Source organism: Mustela lutreola, chromosome 4, assembly GCF_030435805.1.
Source record: "Mustela lutreola isolate mMusLut2 chromosome 4, mMusLut2.pri, whole genome shotgun sequence".
Classification (NCBI taxonomy): domain Eukaryota; kingdom Metazoa; phylum Chordata; class Mammalia; order Carnivora; family Mustelidae; genus Mustela; species Mustela lutreola.
Genome location: NC_081293.1, coordinates 183,275,279 through 183,289,045, shown reverse-complemented (window position 1 = coordinate 183,289,045; position 13,767 = coordinate 183,275,279). Strand labels below are relative to the sequence as shown.

Genomic DNA, 13,767 nt, shown 5'->3' with positions numbered 1-13,767 from the left:
TTCTAAATTATTCCATCAGTCCAAGCCTCACAGAAGGACAGTTATCTGAGAAATGAAAGGCTGTATTTTCTATCGTAAGTAACCTTCAAAGGCTGTCAGGACAGCTTTAGGGTCCCACCCTAATTTCACAGGTTTAAAAAAAAAAAAAAAAAAAAAAAAGAGGCCCAGAAATGTTTCTTAACCTTTGTTTTTCTTCCAGATTATAAAAATACATAATAAAAGACAACTTGAAAACCACAAAAATCACAAAGGAAAAAGACGGTCCACATTCTCACTAATCAGATAACATGTATTTTAATTTTATTCTTTCCAAGTGTTTTTCCACACAAAGTTTTTAAAAAGTATTGTTTTTTAAATGTGCTTTTCCCATGTGGCCATATATTGAAAGCATGTGACCATTAGCCAAATATTTTTAGCATTCATACACATAAAATGAATATTCCACAAATGACTTAAACTATTTCCCCATACTAGGTAATTGCTATTCTCTTATTTTCACATATCTTCCTGTGATAAAAATTGTATACAAGGATAATTATCATATAATTAAAATTCTTAACTCTTTCCTTAACATTCTAGAAGTAGAATTCCAAGTCCAAAATAACATACTTATTTAGAGCTTCTAATACATAATGGCAAATTAAGAGCCTTATTTGTTCTAAATGGACTTATAATGGATCAGTTCACAAATACTTTCTGATGAAATTAAACAATACCTCACACTTTAAGAGACAGTTAAGAATTTTAATTGCTTATGGAAAAGATCACACAAACAAAAACCCTTCACTGATCTTAGGGTCCCTATGGTTCCTCCAATTCTCAATGCCCATCAGTGCTCCATAAAGACAGCATTAAATCCTAGGTTTCTATTCCAAAATACAAGAGAAAAGACCACTAGATAAGATATCCTCATTTGATAAATGTTCCAAAGTCACTAACTTCCTATATTATATTTGTTATTCTGGGACAAGAAACAGTTACAGAGTTGGCAAAGCAGGTCTCTGAGAGTCACTGCAGACTCACACTTAAATCAGGACAATTTCCCCCACTCTCCAAGACCCCCAAATCCATTAGAAATGCTCTGCACTGGAAAAAATATGCAGTGGAAAAAAGTCTCTTTAATAAATGGTGCTGGGAAAATTGGACAGCTATGTGTAGAAGAATGAAAACTCAACCATTCTCTTACACCATACACAAAGATAAACTTGAAATGGATAAAAGACCTCAACATGAGACAGGAATCCATCAGAATCCTAGAGGAGAACATAGGCAGTAACCTCTTGAATATCAGCCACAGCAACTTCTTTTAAGATATGTCTCCAAAGACAAAGGAAACAAAAGCGAAAATGAACTTTTGGGACTTCATCAAGATCAAAAGCTTCTGCACAGCAAAGGAAACAGTCAACAAAACAAAGAGGCAACCCACAGAATGGGAGAAGATATTTGGAAATGACAGTACAGACAAAAGGTTGATATCCAGGATCTACAAAGAACTTCTCAAACTCAACACACACAAAACAGATAATCATGTCAAAAAATGGGCAGAGGACATAAACAGACACTTCTCCAATGAAGACATACAAATGGCTATCAGACACATGAACAAATGTTCATCATCACTACCTATCAGGGAGATTCAAATTAAAACCACATTGAGATACCACCTTACACCAGTTAGAATGGCCAAAATTAGCAAGACTGGAAACAACGTGTGTTGGAGAGGATATGGAGAGAGGGGAACCCTCTTACACTGTTGGTGGGAATGCAAGTTGGTGCAGCCACTTTGGAGAACAGTGTGGAGATTCCTTAAGAAATCAAAAATAGAGTTTCCCTATGATCCTGCAATTGCACTACTGGGTATTTACCCCAAAGATACAGATGTAGTGAAAAGAAGGGCCATCTGTACCCCAATGTTTATAGCAGCAATGGCCATGTTCGCCAAACTGTGCAAAGAACCAAGATGCCCTTCAACGTTATGCCTCCATCAGAAAGGATAAATACCCAACTTTTGTAGCAACATGGATGGGACTGGAAGAGATTATGCTGAGTTAAATAAATCAAGCAGAGAGAGTCAATTATCATATGGTTTCACTTATTTGTGGAGCATAACAAATAACATGGAGGACACAGGGAGATAGAGAGAAGGGAGTTGAGGGAAATTGGAAGGGGAGATGAACCATGAGAGACTATGGACTCTGAAAAACAATCTGAGGGTCTTGAAGGGGTGGGGAGTGGGAGGTTGGGAGAGCCAGGTGGTGGATATTATGGAGGGCACGTATTGCATGGAGCACTGGATGTGGTGCATAAACAATGAATTCTGTTATACTGAAAAGAAATTTAAAAAAAAATTAATGAATAAAAAAAAAAAGAAATGCTCTGCACTTACACAGCTCTTTACTAGCATCAACTATTAAAATCCCACAAAGGAACATGAAAGGAATATTATTTTTTGCATTTTCAGAGCTAGGAACAAGAAGTCATCAGTACTGGGGTGAATCGAAAAGAAAACGGACTCCAACAAGCTCCTCCTATCTTGTCAAGCCAAGCAAAAGTTACCAATCCGCCTTCTCAGATCATTGTCAAGTTGACGGAGTGCTCCCATCAACAACACGTGTCGTCACCTGCAGCAATTTATACATTTATAGGGTTCCCATCTGGCCACAGAATTATAGGGTCCCACATCTGGCCAATCAGAAACCTGTCCAAGTAAGTCCATATATGAGTTTGAAATGCGGAATAGTGACAGAGGAGGTCAGCAAAGGACTCTTGTATTATTCTTGCCTGAGTTTATTACTCCTACAGACTAAAGTGTATAAATGTGTGTGCACACATCTGATTAAAACAACATGTATGTATCAGCAGATGGTAGCTCCAGGAGAGAAAGGCTACTTAGTATAAACACGTCCCAGATGACTGCTTTTTCTCTTACCTGCCACTGCGTGAGGGTAATGATGCTACTTATACTTTTTTAAAAGTGTATATTACTTTATGTTTTACAAAGCACTATACTCTTACAAAATTGCATTTTTATTCTCACAGCCATTCTATAATCTAGTAAGGGTATGTATATATTGACTCTACAGAAGAGAATACTACAAAATAGAGAGAAAGTGATTTGTCTAAGCTCACGGAACTGGTGAGATGTTGATCAGGGCTAGAATTAACAACATCTGGCTTCTAAATCCATTTTCTTTGCACTATACCACAATGTACCTAGCCACCACTTGTCAATAAGTCAATTTTGTGCTCCAATTTCAACCCATGAAATCCCAGCGAGGTCAGATAAGAAACCACAGTAAGAAATGCAGGAACTAGAACACCAAGAAGAGCCCTAAAGAGTTCAAGTCAACCCAAACCTGGAGCACACCTGATTTAACCATTCACCAACGCTCCTACTGACCAAATCATCAGGCTATAATACCAGATAAGAGCCAAATACTCCGTCAGCTCTATCCAAAATCCGCAACAGAGGATGGCAACAAAGCAACTTGAAACTACAACATTTCTATATAAATGTGAGTATCAATCACAGTCTGATGTCTGTCGTATGCAAATACGTCGCTTCTAATTCCTTAGAGCTGGTGTTAAATGAAGTCAAGGACAATCAGTTTTACTCTGCTGCATAGCATAGATACCCTAAATCTACAGCCTCAAATTTATCTGTACAATGGAATCACCTGAAAAGTGTTAAATTACTGAACTTAGTATCCGACCGCCCGAGACGTCAATGTCATCAGTGCAGGGTGTGGCTTTAGGGCTTCAGAATTCTTTTTTTTTTTTAATATTTTTATTTATTTATTTGATAGACAGAGAGAGATCACAAGTAGGCAGAGAGGCAGGCAGAGAGAGAGGGGGAAGCAGGCTCCCCGCTGAGCAGAGAGCCCGATGTGGGGCTCTATCCCAGGACCCTGAGATCATGACCTGAGTTGAAGGCAGAGGCTTAAACCACTGAGCCACCCAGGTGCCCCAGGGCTTCAGAATTCTTGAAGGAGTCCCTAATGCACAGACTTTGGGAATCACTGCCCTACAGCCAAGCAAGCCAACTGAAAACTGGTGAACCTTATGAGGTTAGTACAATCTAACAGAATTTCTATGTGCCTAAAACAGGCAGGGGCACCTGGGTGGCTCAGTGGATTAAGCCTCTGCCTTCGGCTCAGGTCATGATCTCAGGGTCCTGGGATTGAGACTGGCATCGGCATTGGTCTCTCTGCTCAGCAGGGAGCCTGCTTCCCTTCCTCTCTTTCTGCCTCTCTGCCTACTTGTGGTCTCTGTCTGTCAAATAAATACATAAAATCTTAAAAAAAAAAGAAAAAGAAAAAAAGAAAGAAAGAAAGAAAAGAAACCCTAGCCTTCAAAAACCAAATATAAATAAAAGGGCATTGAGCACCAACAAAAATAGTTTACAAGCCCTGTACTTTTACTCTCCAGGAGAAAAGGGAAGCTGCCACACTAAGGTTACTCATTTAATTTTAGACAAACATTAAGGTTTCTTGCTTAATAACTTTGTTTTCTGCTATTCCTAAACCTTTTATAGGTGTTTGAGGGAATGAAGGGGTCATCTCAAATACAGCTCAAAGCAGCTACAACTGCCAGCCATATTATCCCACCCCACCCCCAATATTCCTGGCCCCCATTTCTTGTCGTGCTCATCATGACACGAGACACTACTTGTTCATGTGTCTCTCCTTACTAGCATCTAAGCTCCTTCAAGGTTAAGGCCACATTCAGGTATGTATACCAACAACACAAGTGATCAACAACGGCATCATCCCATTCTTTGTAAGTCTATCAAAACATGTGCCTGGGGCGCCGGAGTGGCTCAGCTGGTTAAGCGACTGCCTTCAGATCAGGTCATGATCCTGGAGTCCAGGATCAAGTCCCACATCGGGCTCCCTGCTGAGCAGGGAGTCTGCTTCTCCCTCGGACCCTCCCCCCTTCCATCTCTCTCTCTCAAATAAATAAAATCTTACAAAAAAAAAAAAAAAAGGTGCCCAATTCTTCCATGTTATTAGTCTAGAGTATCAGCATTGGTCTTTCAAGTCAATATTCTACACTAGGAACAGACAGGCTTAATGGTATCTATTTCCTTATTGACCATGGATATATTTTTTATCACGTGTAGAGAAATCTATATGGAATATTGAAACATTTTTGCAGTCACTTACCACTTTCAGGTTAGGTCCAATAAGTTCACTGGAATGTTCCAGCTCTTGATATTTATAGAGCTTTCACCTCAATACCATTCCCACATCATAATGAGAAAGAACAGTCCTGTGAGATCTTAGAAACTCTCAAACCAGATGAAAGGGATGTGCACTTTGGCCCCCTTTCTCTTACTTGTACATTAATCATTTGATAGTGGATGCATGATCACCCCTTCCCCGCCCAGAGTCTGAGAAAAGAATTCGTCTATTTGCTAATGACACAGTTTTAAGGGCAGCAGAAGGAACAATCTCACTGCTCCACCGGTGCTGCCACCTCAGCACTGACAGAAAGAACAGCTTAACAGCAACTATTTTGTAACACTAAAATCAACACTATTGATAAGCACCCTCCAATACTGAACTGGCTTATACCCAATTACAATACTAGCAGAAAACCACATTTAGTTACCTAAGAATAGATTTTACAACAAACTGCTCCTAGATCGTTGATTGAACTGCGTTGCTTATGATTAGATAGCAGATACTATGAACTGTGAACATATACTCAAAGTGGGCCAAAAAGGTGATACAGACAATCTGAAATTTGTCCATGTCAACTCCTATATAGATGGCAAAGAACTTCAGGGTCCTCATCACCCTTCTGTGCATGTGTTAAGTCAGACTAGATTTGTTTTTGGAGGAAAATCTTCTCTGTGCCAGCAGGAACTCCTCTGTATACAGTGTAGGGTAGTCTTTCATTCAGAGAAGTGTCCATTTGAGGGAAGAAGGAATCAATAATGCTTAACCTAGTGAGCCTAATTCAACTCCATCAGCTCAAAAGAAGTCTACCTCCCACCAGTTTTTGAAATTGTAACAAGGGAGCAATCACCATATCCTTCTTACAATATCAATTAATCAATTCATTATAAACAACATTTCTAACCATTTACTGTATATACAGTATGGACTTTACATAAATAGCTTAGTATCTCATTTAATCCCTTCCACTACCCTCGGGAATACATGTAATTCACAACTCCAACTTTCAGCCAAGTCAAATTGAATATTAGCCCCAAGTCATCCAGCTAGTAAAAGTCTGTCTGACCCACACTAAGACCCATGCTGTCATTCACAACTTTGATTGTTTATCCAACAAACGCAAAGGATCTCGTTAGCTGAAAATATGACAAATATACTTTTATTACAGGAGCTTAGAAAACTATGCAACTAAGTTGCCTTACTGCCTTACTCCCTCTGTACTGGTTGTGGCCACATTTTCAACAGCAAAAGTGATATACCACACCATTCTCTCAAGGCCTCTCTGGGATTCTCTGGGAAGAAGGCAGTTACATAAATATTAGTTATTATTATAATAATCCTTATCTCACTATACAGCTATGACTTTTTTAAAAAAATGTAAATAAATGCTTAAGAGACATTCAAAATCTCTACCATCTCAGGAAGACTCGGAAATGAAAACATTCAGCGACAGGCCCTGTGACTATCAGCTGAAGTGCTTCAAAACCACTCGCACTGACTTAGTTTCCACTGATTGAATGCAATTAGGAATGGACTTCTATGGCTTGATCAATCCAAACTGGTGTATGTGGTTTTCAAAGCTCATCTGTGCAGTTTGAGTCTGATGCAGACTTCCACATAAATTTTCCTTTTAAAAAAGTTCATAAAAATATTAACTATCATAAAATAACTTCCTGGTTAGCTCGTGCCACTGGGAAGAAGTTGTTATTCTTATATTAATAATTCTTCCCAGAATTAATCAGTCATTGTACATTAGAACCAGCAGCTGGAGTGTTTTGAGTGATAATGAAACCTGTAACAAGGCATCTTCAGCCGTCTTTTCAAGACAATAAGGGAATTAAAATTTCAATTTAAATGCAGAGGTTTGAAACACGCTTCACTGGCAAAATTACTTCAATTAATGTGAGTGGAATACAAAGGACAGACTGCAGAAATGTGATGCAGCAACCAGAAATTATGTCATTAATGTGCTTGCATCAACCCAGCACAATGACTGCAAAGGTCTAATTTAAACCGTACATATCACAAAGCTACAGGCTACAATATTAATCAAGTCTCTGATTTCAATGTGACGGATACAGGCTTCTTGTTGGACCACTTTTAGCTTTTCATAAGCTAACAGCAGCTGTTTACCTTGAAGAAGGAAACAAAAGGCCATGCCTATTTGCAGGCATTCCCTGTCATGACAATTTAATTATTTTATGCAATACTCAGGTTATCATATCAAAAGAAGAAATAAATATCCCATCTAGGAGCCAAGTCTACAGCTATCAGACCAGGGTGAGGGTGAGGCAGGAATTGCAGGAGCTGACAGGAGCCACGGGTCGCCACTGATTTATTTACCCTGGATTTATGAACCTGAGTAGGGATTAAATTACTGGCCATCTGCACCTGCCTTCCAACGGAAATGCAAAATCTTTTGATAAACAAATCCAAGGAAATCGGAGAGTTTTGAAAGACTCGACTTTTTGTATTCACTTTCCTCTGATGTCTTTAAGCAAAGATTTTTTTCATGTGGACCCTGGAGGTGCCTGAAGTAGATTTTACTTCTAATACCACGTAACGGTGGGGAAAGGAAATGTGATTTTTTTTCCCCACAGGAAGTCTAATGAAAGAGCAATTACAGACTATACTACTCACTCATACACAAAAAGTCAAATTGAAGGAAATTTCCAACCTTTTACACACACGTTGAATCGTCATTGTACATTAGGACCATGAAAAGCAACTATCTCGTCTGGAAAATAGGGATCATATCAGAAGTCTCTCTCTTGTAGGGTTATTGCAAGAATTAAATATGGTAACAAGAAATGTAACAGACTTAAAACAGTACCAGAATGTAAGGAAAACTCAATATATTTTAGCGGTTAGTATAATCATTGTTTGTTGTTCATTTTAATATTGCAAAAAGGAAAGGTTAGAAACTAAAGAAACTTGCCGTTAAAACAAACACTGAAACCAGAGAAAAATCAGAACCATACCCCTAGAGAGGAAACCCCCTATTCTCTGTTTAATGATATTAAAGTCTTTCCCATAGTTACCCATTTGGCCAATGATCTGGGAACCCTGACTAGATGAGGCACACTATGCTAAGAACTGGGCAGACAAAAATAAGTAAGATAAAGCCCTTGACCTCAATGACCTACCATACAAACAAAAGCAACTGTATTACAAGAAGTATACACAGCTTATGGAAACAAACAAACAAATAAAAAAAGCATCTACTCAGGCTAAATATTCTTACCACAATAAAAACAATACATCTTTTTTTTTTTTTTTTTTTTAAGAGAAAAGCATCTAATCACCTGGGACATTCAGAGAGCTAATGAAATTTGAGCCAAGCCTTAAAGAATAAATCATCATTTTCCAGGCAGACAGGATTGGGATTAGGTTCAGGGAAATACGATCAATTAAACAACGTCTATCACATTCTACATCAGCAACAAATAACTGGAAGTTGTTATTAATGAAAAGCCACTGTTCTAAAAAATGCAATAGCAAAAAATGATATATTTAATACCTCTAAGCCATATATTACTAAGCATTATTATTATATAGAACATAAATGAAGAAATCCATAAATGAGACCTATTCACTGAAAAGACTCAGTATTACAAAGATGAAATTCTTATATTGAATCCATCTCATGACACTTTTTGAGGAATATGACAAGTTGATACTAAAATTCATGTGGAAGAGTAACAGGCCAAGAATAGCACAGATAATTCTGAAAAGCGAGGTGAGGGAATGTCTCCACCTGCTATCATCAAGATAGATCATAAAATAATAGTAATTAAAACAGCATGGTTTCGGTGCTGAAATAAACAGGACCAACTGAACAAAACAAGGAGCTCAGGGACAGACCCATGCATACATGAAAAGTTGATATGGGACCAAGATGGCATTAGAAGTCAGGAGGAAACAAATTCAGCAAATGGTCCGAGCCACGTGGCTATTTATACAGAAGATAAAATTAGATCCCTAGTTCATACCATATATGGAAACAGATTCCAAATGGATTAAAGAAGACAGAGGAGATTCTCTATGCGATACTGGGATAGAAAAAAAAATTTCTTAAAATAAAAATTGGGCATGGAGGGGCGCCTGGGTGGCTCAGTGGGTTAAGCCGCTGCCTTTGGCTCAGGTCATGATCCCGGGGTCCTGGGATCAAGCCCCACATTGGGCTCGCTGCTCAGCAGGGAGCCTGTTTCCCCCTCCCCCTCCGCCTGCCTCCCTACCTACTTGTGATCTCTGTCAAATAAAAAAATATATAAAATCTTTAAAAAAAAAAATAGTAACAGAATGGACTCAAAGTTTAGCTAAAGGCCAGGCTGTGGAGTACTCTTGCTTAACAAAGTCCCTTCCAGAATTATTGCTCCAGAATTATTCTTCTTCTCATCAATGTATTATTTTCTTATCAATTTAAAGGGGGAAAGAAAAAGCCCTCACATAACAATTTCTTCAAAGAACTTGGAACATCAAGTTTGTCAATCTCCTAAAGCTGTCTCTCATACAGATTTCATTCTTTAAAATGGGATTCATTAGGGGAACCTGAATGGCTCAATCAGTAAAGCACACAACTCTTGATCTCAGGGTTGTGATTCAAGCTCCACAATGGGCATGGAGCCTCCTTTAAAAAAAAAAAAAAAAAAAAAAATCAGTAAATAAATATATAAAATACAATGGGATTCATTAACCACCTTCCTCTGAAACTCAATCACTTCTCATTACCATGCCAATATGATCAAGGTACTGGATTTTTTTTTTTACCCTTATACGACTTGCCCTGGTTCCAAAGGCAGACAATACGGTAATAATTGTCTACTATTTCGAACAGTAGAATTAGGAAGAGAACCAGTCGGGCTTCAACTGCAAGAGCTCATGAGTCCCAAGAGGGCAGTTTGTTACGGGCGACATGAAAGCCAGCGCTTGGGGTACGAGAGCGAGGGCTCTCCTAGCTTAGCGGGAATGACCGTCAGTGCGACTGTGCTCTCACCAGCATGTCGGTGGCACTGAGGTAGTGCTTGCTCGCCATGCACTGTTCCAGCTTCTGAGGCACTTGCTTGATATTCTCAATTTCATCCAGCAGGTTCAGGACATGCTTATGTTCAATTCCTTCGATCCACAGTTTCCGAAGCTCGTCCCTCTTGCAGTGCAACAGCATCTTGCACGAAAGCAGATTCTCTTTCACCTACAAGAAAACAGCGTGAACGTCAAGTCAGCCCAAAGTCTTGCCATCCAAAACCTATAACCTGGTCAGTTGTCTTCGTTAGTGTCACTAGAAGGGAACTGTTCCTAATCCCCCCTCCCACTGATCCCCATGGCTGGTCGGCTTGCAAAATTCTCATCCTGGTTCTGACACTGACTCACCTGGATGGGTGGCCTCCAACTTTGGGTGTATTTTGCTCTCCTGTGAAATGAGAAAACAATTCCTAACCTACCTCTGAGTGAATCTAGAAAAAGGGACGTAGGACTAAGAGATCTCTGAAAATATGTTAAAATATCCACCCACTAAGGTTAAAATATCTAAAAGAGAATGCCTGATAGAGTCCATGCTATTATTCCTCACCCATTTTCTCTGCATGCTTCTTATTCAGCTGATAGGTCACTCGGATCATCCTACATCCCTAAGTCAGAGGAAGTTTATAGCCAAGGAACTGCGTATTCATCTCGACTGACATGAAAATAAGCCCGTTTTCCAGAAAAGAGTAGACACATCTAGAGATAATCTCAAAACAAGAGGAACTAGCACATACCAAAGATTTTTAGATATTAAATAAGACAATCGCAAGCATTCTCATCCATCTGCCGTTTGGTGACCAGTACGGCACAGCTCAACAAAACTGGAGGAGGAGGAGTGGGGGAGGGGTAGTCACAAGGTACATGAGGAGCATATGTTCATATTCTAATTAATACTTTTAGATTTTTATGACAAGAAATAAAAAGAATCGTGGCCTTCCACAGTTCACAGAGCTACTCTCCTATACTTTTGACATTCCTCACATATATTTTTATTTAAATTAGAATTCAGTATTTGTTTACAGTGTTTGTTGTTTTTGTTTTTCTGAGAGAGAGAGAGAAAGAAGGGGGGAGTGTGGCAAGGGAGAGGGAGAGCAAGAATCTTAAGCAGGCTCCATGCCCAGCACAGAGCCCAAGGCGGGGCTCAGTCTTACTACCCTGAGATCATGACGTGAGCCAAAATCAAGAGTAGGATGCCTAACCGACGGAGTGACCGTGACCCAGGCACAACACCCAACCTTTTTTTTTCTTAAGAGAGAGATAGAGAGTAGTTATTTTGTGTTTCGTTTTAGGTAAGATTTATGAATACATGTCAGGTACACTATTTGATTAGTTTTAGCTAATGCAAGACACCGGTACAATCCAAACAATCGAACACAGGACATTTCCTCCACCCTAGAAAGTCTACCATGTTTCTGACTATTGAAAATCTGTCTTCTGCGAGATTTGGTGTGGCGGTGCACGTACTCAGAAATATTGTGCTTCTGGTCATTATGAAACTAAATTTCAACATTTTTCCAACACACATGGGAAACAGAAAGACAGAATGCTGAGACCAGAATGCTTCCTGAGAAAGCATTCACTCTATTCCACCGATAACTGCAGGGCAATACCAAATCCCACCTTTAAGAAACTCTCCAATGTAAAAAAGAACACTTTATAAATAAAGAGATTTTGCAATCTCTCTTGATAAGCACAGTGGAATGATTCTTCGCTTTGGGGGGAGTCATGGATCCCTTTGAAAATCTACTGAAGACAGTTCTAATTACCATCTTCTGCACTTCCAAAGTGATTAAAAAAGAAAAATCTTCTAAGCATAAAGCACCTAAAAAGGAGAACAGAGAGGCGGGAATGGCATATAAGAGATGGTAACAAAACCTTTGAGGCTGGCAAGAAGGCTGGAACGTGAGTCATTCAGCAGAGGAGAGTAACGTGGAAGGCTTAGCGTGGAGTGCAGTTTGCTACCGTGGACAAGAAGCACCAAGAGCACCGAAGGCGGGAATACAGGGCTCACACCTTCCATAAGGCGTATTTGGAGCCCTGGAGCCTCAGCAAACCAACCACACAAACAGGAAATGCCCTCCCCGCCAAACGGTGGCCAAATAGAAGGTTTATGACCTGAAAATCAGAAAGGATCCGGGCTAAGGGAAGGGTGTGAGGCAGTGAACAGCAAACCCAAAAACGAGATCAAAGTGGGCCTATGGAACAGTAACATCCTCAGCCCCCTTGGCCTCTGGCCAGGGGGCTCTGAACACACTCAGCTGGACTTTCAGCCCCAACACAGGAAACGTGGGGCTCTCCCTGGGAAAGGTGACCAGGCAAAAAGACCTCGAGTTAGTGACATCGGTGGTTTCACCCAGGAAACCGCTGGGTCTCCGCCCACTCACCACTAGACAAGGCCCACAATCAGCTTTGCACCTCCTCCCTCTTCCATTCAGGTAGTTAGCCAAGGAAAGCCTGGAATATGCAAAGTCAGGCACCAAAACAAACAAAAAGGAAAAGGTGCTGGGGGGGGGGGGGCGGTCGTGGTATGGGACAAACATCTATACAGGAAACAAAAATTTTTTAAAACTATAATTAAGATCCCTTAGGAAAAACAGGGGAAGGCATTTCATCAATGAAACAAGAATAGGACGTTATTAAAAAAAGACAACAACTGAGAATCAAAACAACTCTTGGAAATGAAAATATGATGGGAAAAAAATCCAATATAAAGGCTAGAAGCTACCCTTGAGGAAATCTCCAGAGAATAAAACAAAAACAACAGAGAGAAGATAAAAGAAATTGAGGGGATTGATCCAAGAAGTCTACTACTTGCCAAATAGGAGGTCCAGGGGAGGAACAATGAGACAAATGGAGTGGAGAAAAATACCAATAAAATGATAATAAAAAAAAGTGTCCCAGAAGACACGTGTTTTGAGATTGAAAAAGCACACCAAGTGCTCAAGAAAATGGAGTGAGAAAAGACCCAAGCCAGGGCACATTATCCTGACATGTGAGAACACAGGGATAAAGAGACAATCATAAAAGCTTTCAAGGGGGGAGGGGAGAGGAAGGAAATCCATACAAAGAACCGTGAATCAGAATGCATCAGACTGTTCTCAACAGTAACACTAAAAGCTACAAGACAAAGGAATAATATAGCTTCAAAATCCTGAGAGAGAATTATTTCCCAGAAAAACTATCAATCAAGTGTGAGGAAAGAATTAAGAGATTTTCAGACATACAAGCTCTCCAAAAAATAAATAAATAAATAAATAAACCTTATATGCACGATATCTCAGCAAGCTAGCAAAAAACACACTCCATCAACACAAGAGAAAAACAGAAGATGGCAAACAGGGGATCCAGGGAAGGGGAAAACCAACGCAGAAGAAAGACAACAGGAACAATCAATAATTACAAGGAAAGCAGCAACAACGAAATTGTAGAAGCACAAACAGTACGCTGGATGGCTTAGAGGTAAATATTTATGTGGTTTTAAGAAAATTAGCACCGGGGCACCTGGGTGGCTCAGTGGGTTAAGCCGCTGCCTTCGGCTCAGGTCATGATCCCAGGGTCCTGG

The 13,767-nt window shown here is 39.8% G+C and overlaps 1 protein-coding gene across 3 annotated transcripts in view; it reads right to left on the bottom strand.

The window, feature by feature from the left end:
* EXOC4 (exocyst complex component 4) overlaps positions 1 to 13,767 on the bottom strand; it is a 730,059-nt gene that overhangs the window by 681,818 nt on the left and 34,474 nt on the right. For all 3 annotated transcript variants that reach the window (XM_059171891.1, XM_059171893.1, XM_059171892.1), the window contains exon 3: positions 10,180 to 10,374. In XM_059171891.1, the coding sequence (XP_059027874.1) occupies positions 10,180 to 10,374 (195 nt within the window). The remainder of the gene's footprint in view (positions 1 to 10,179; positions 10,375 to 13,767) is intronic.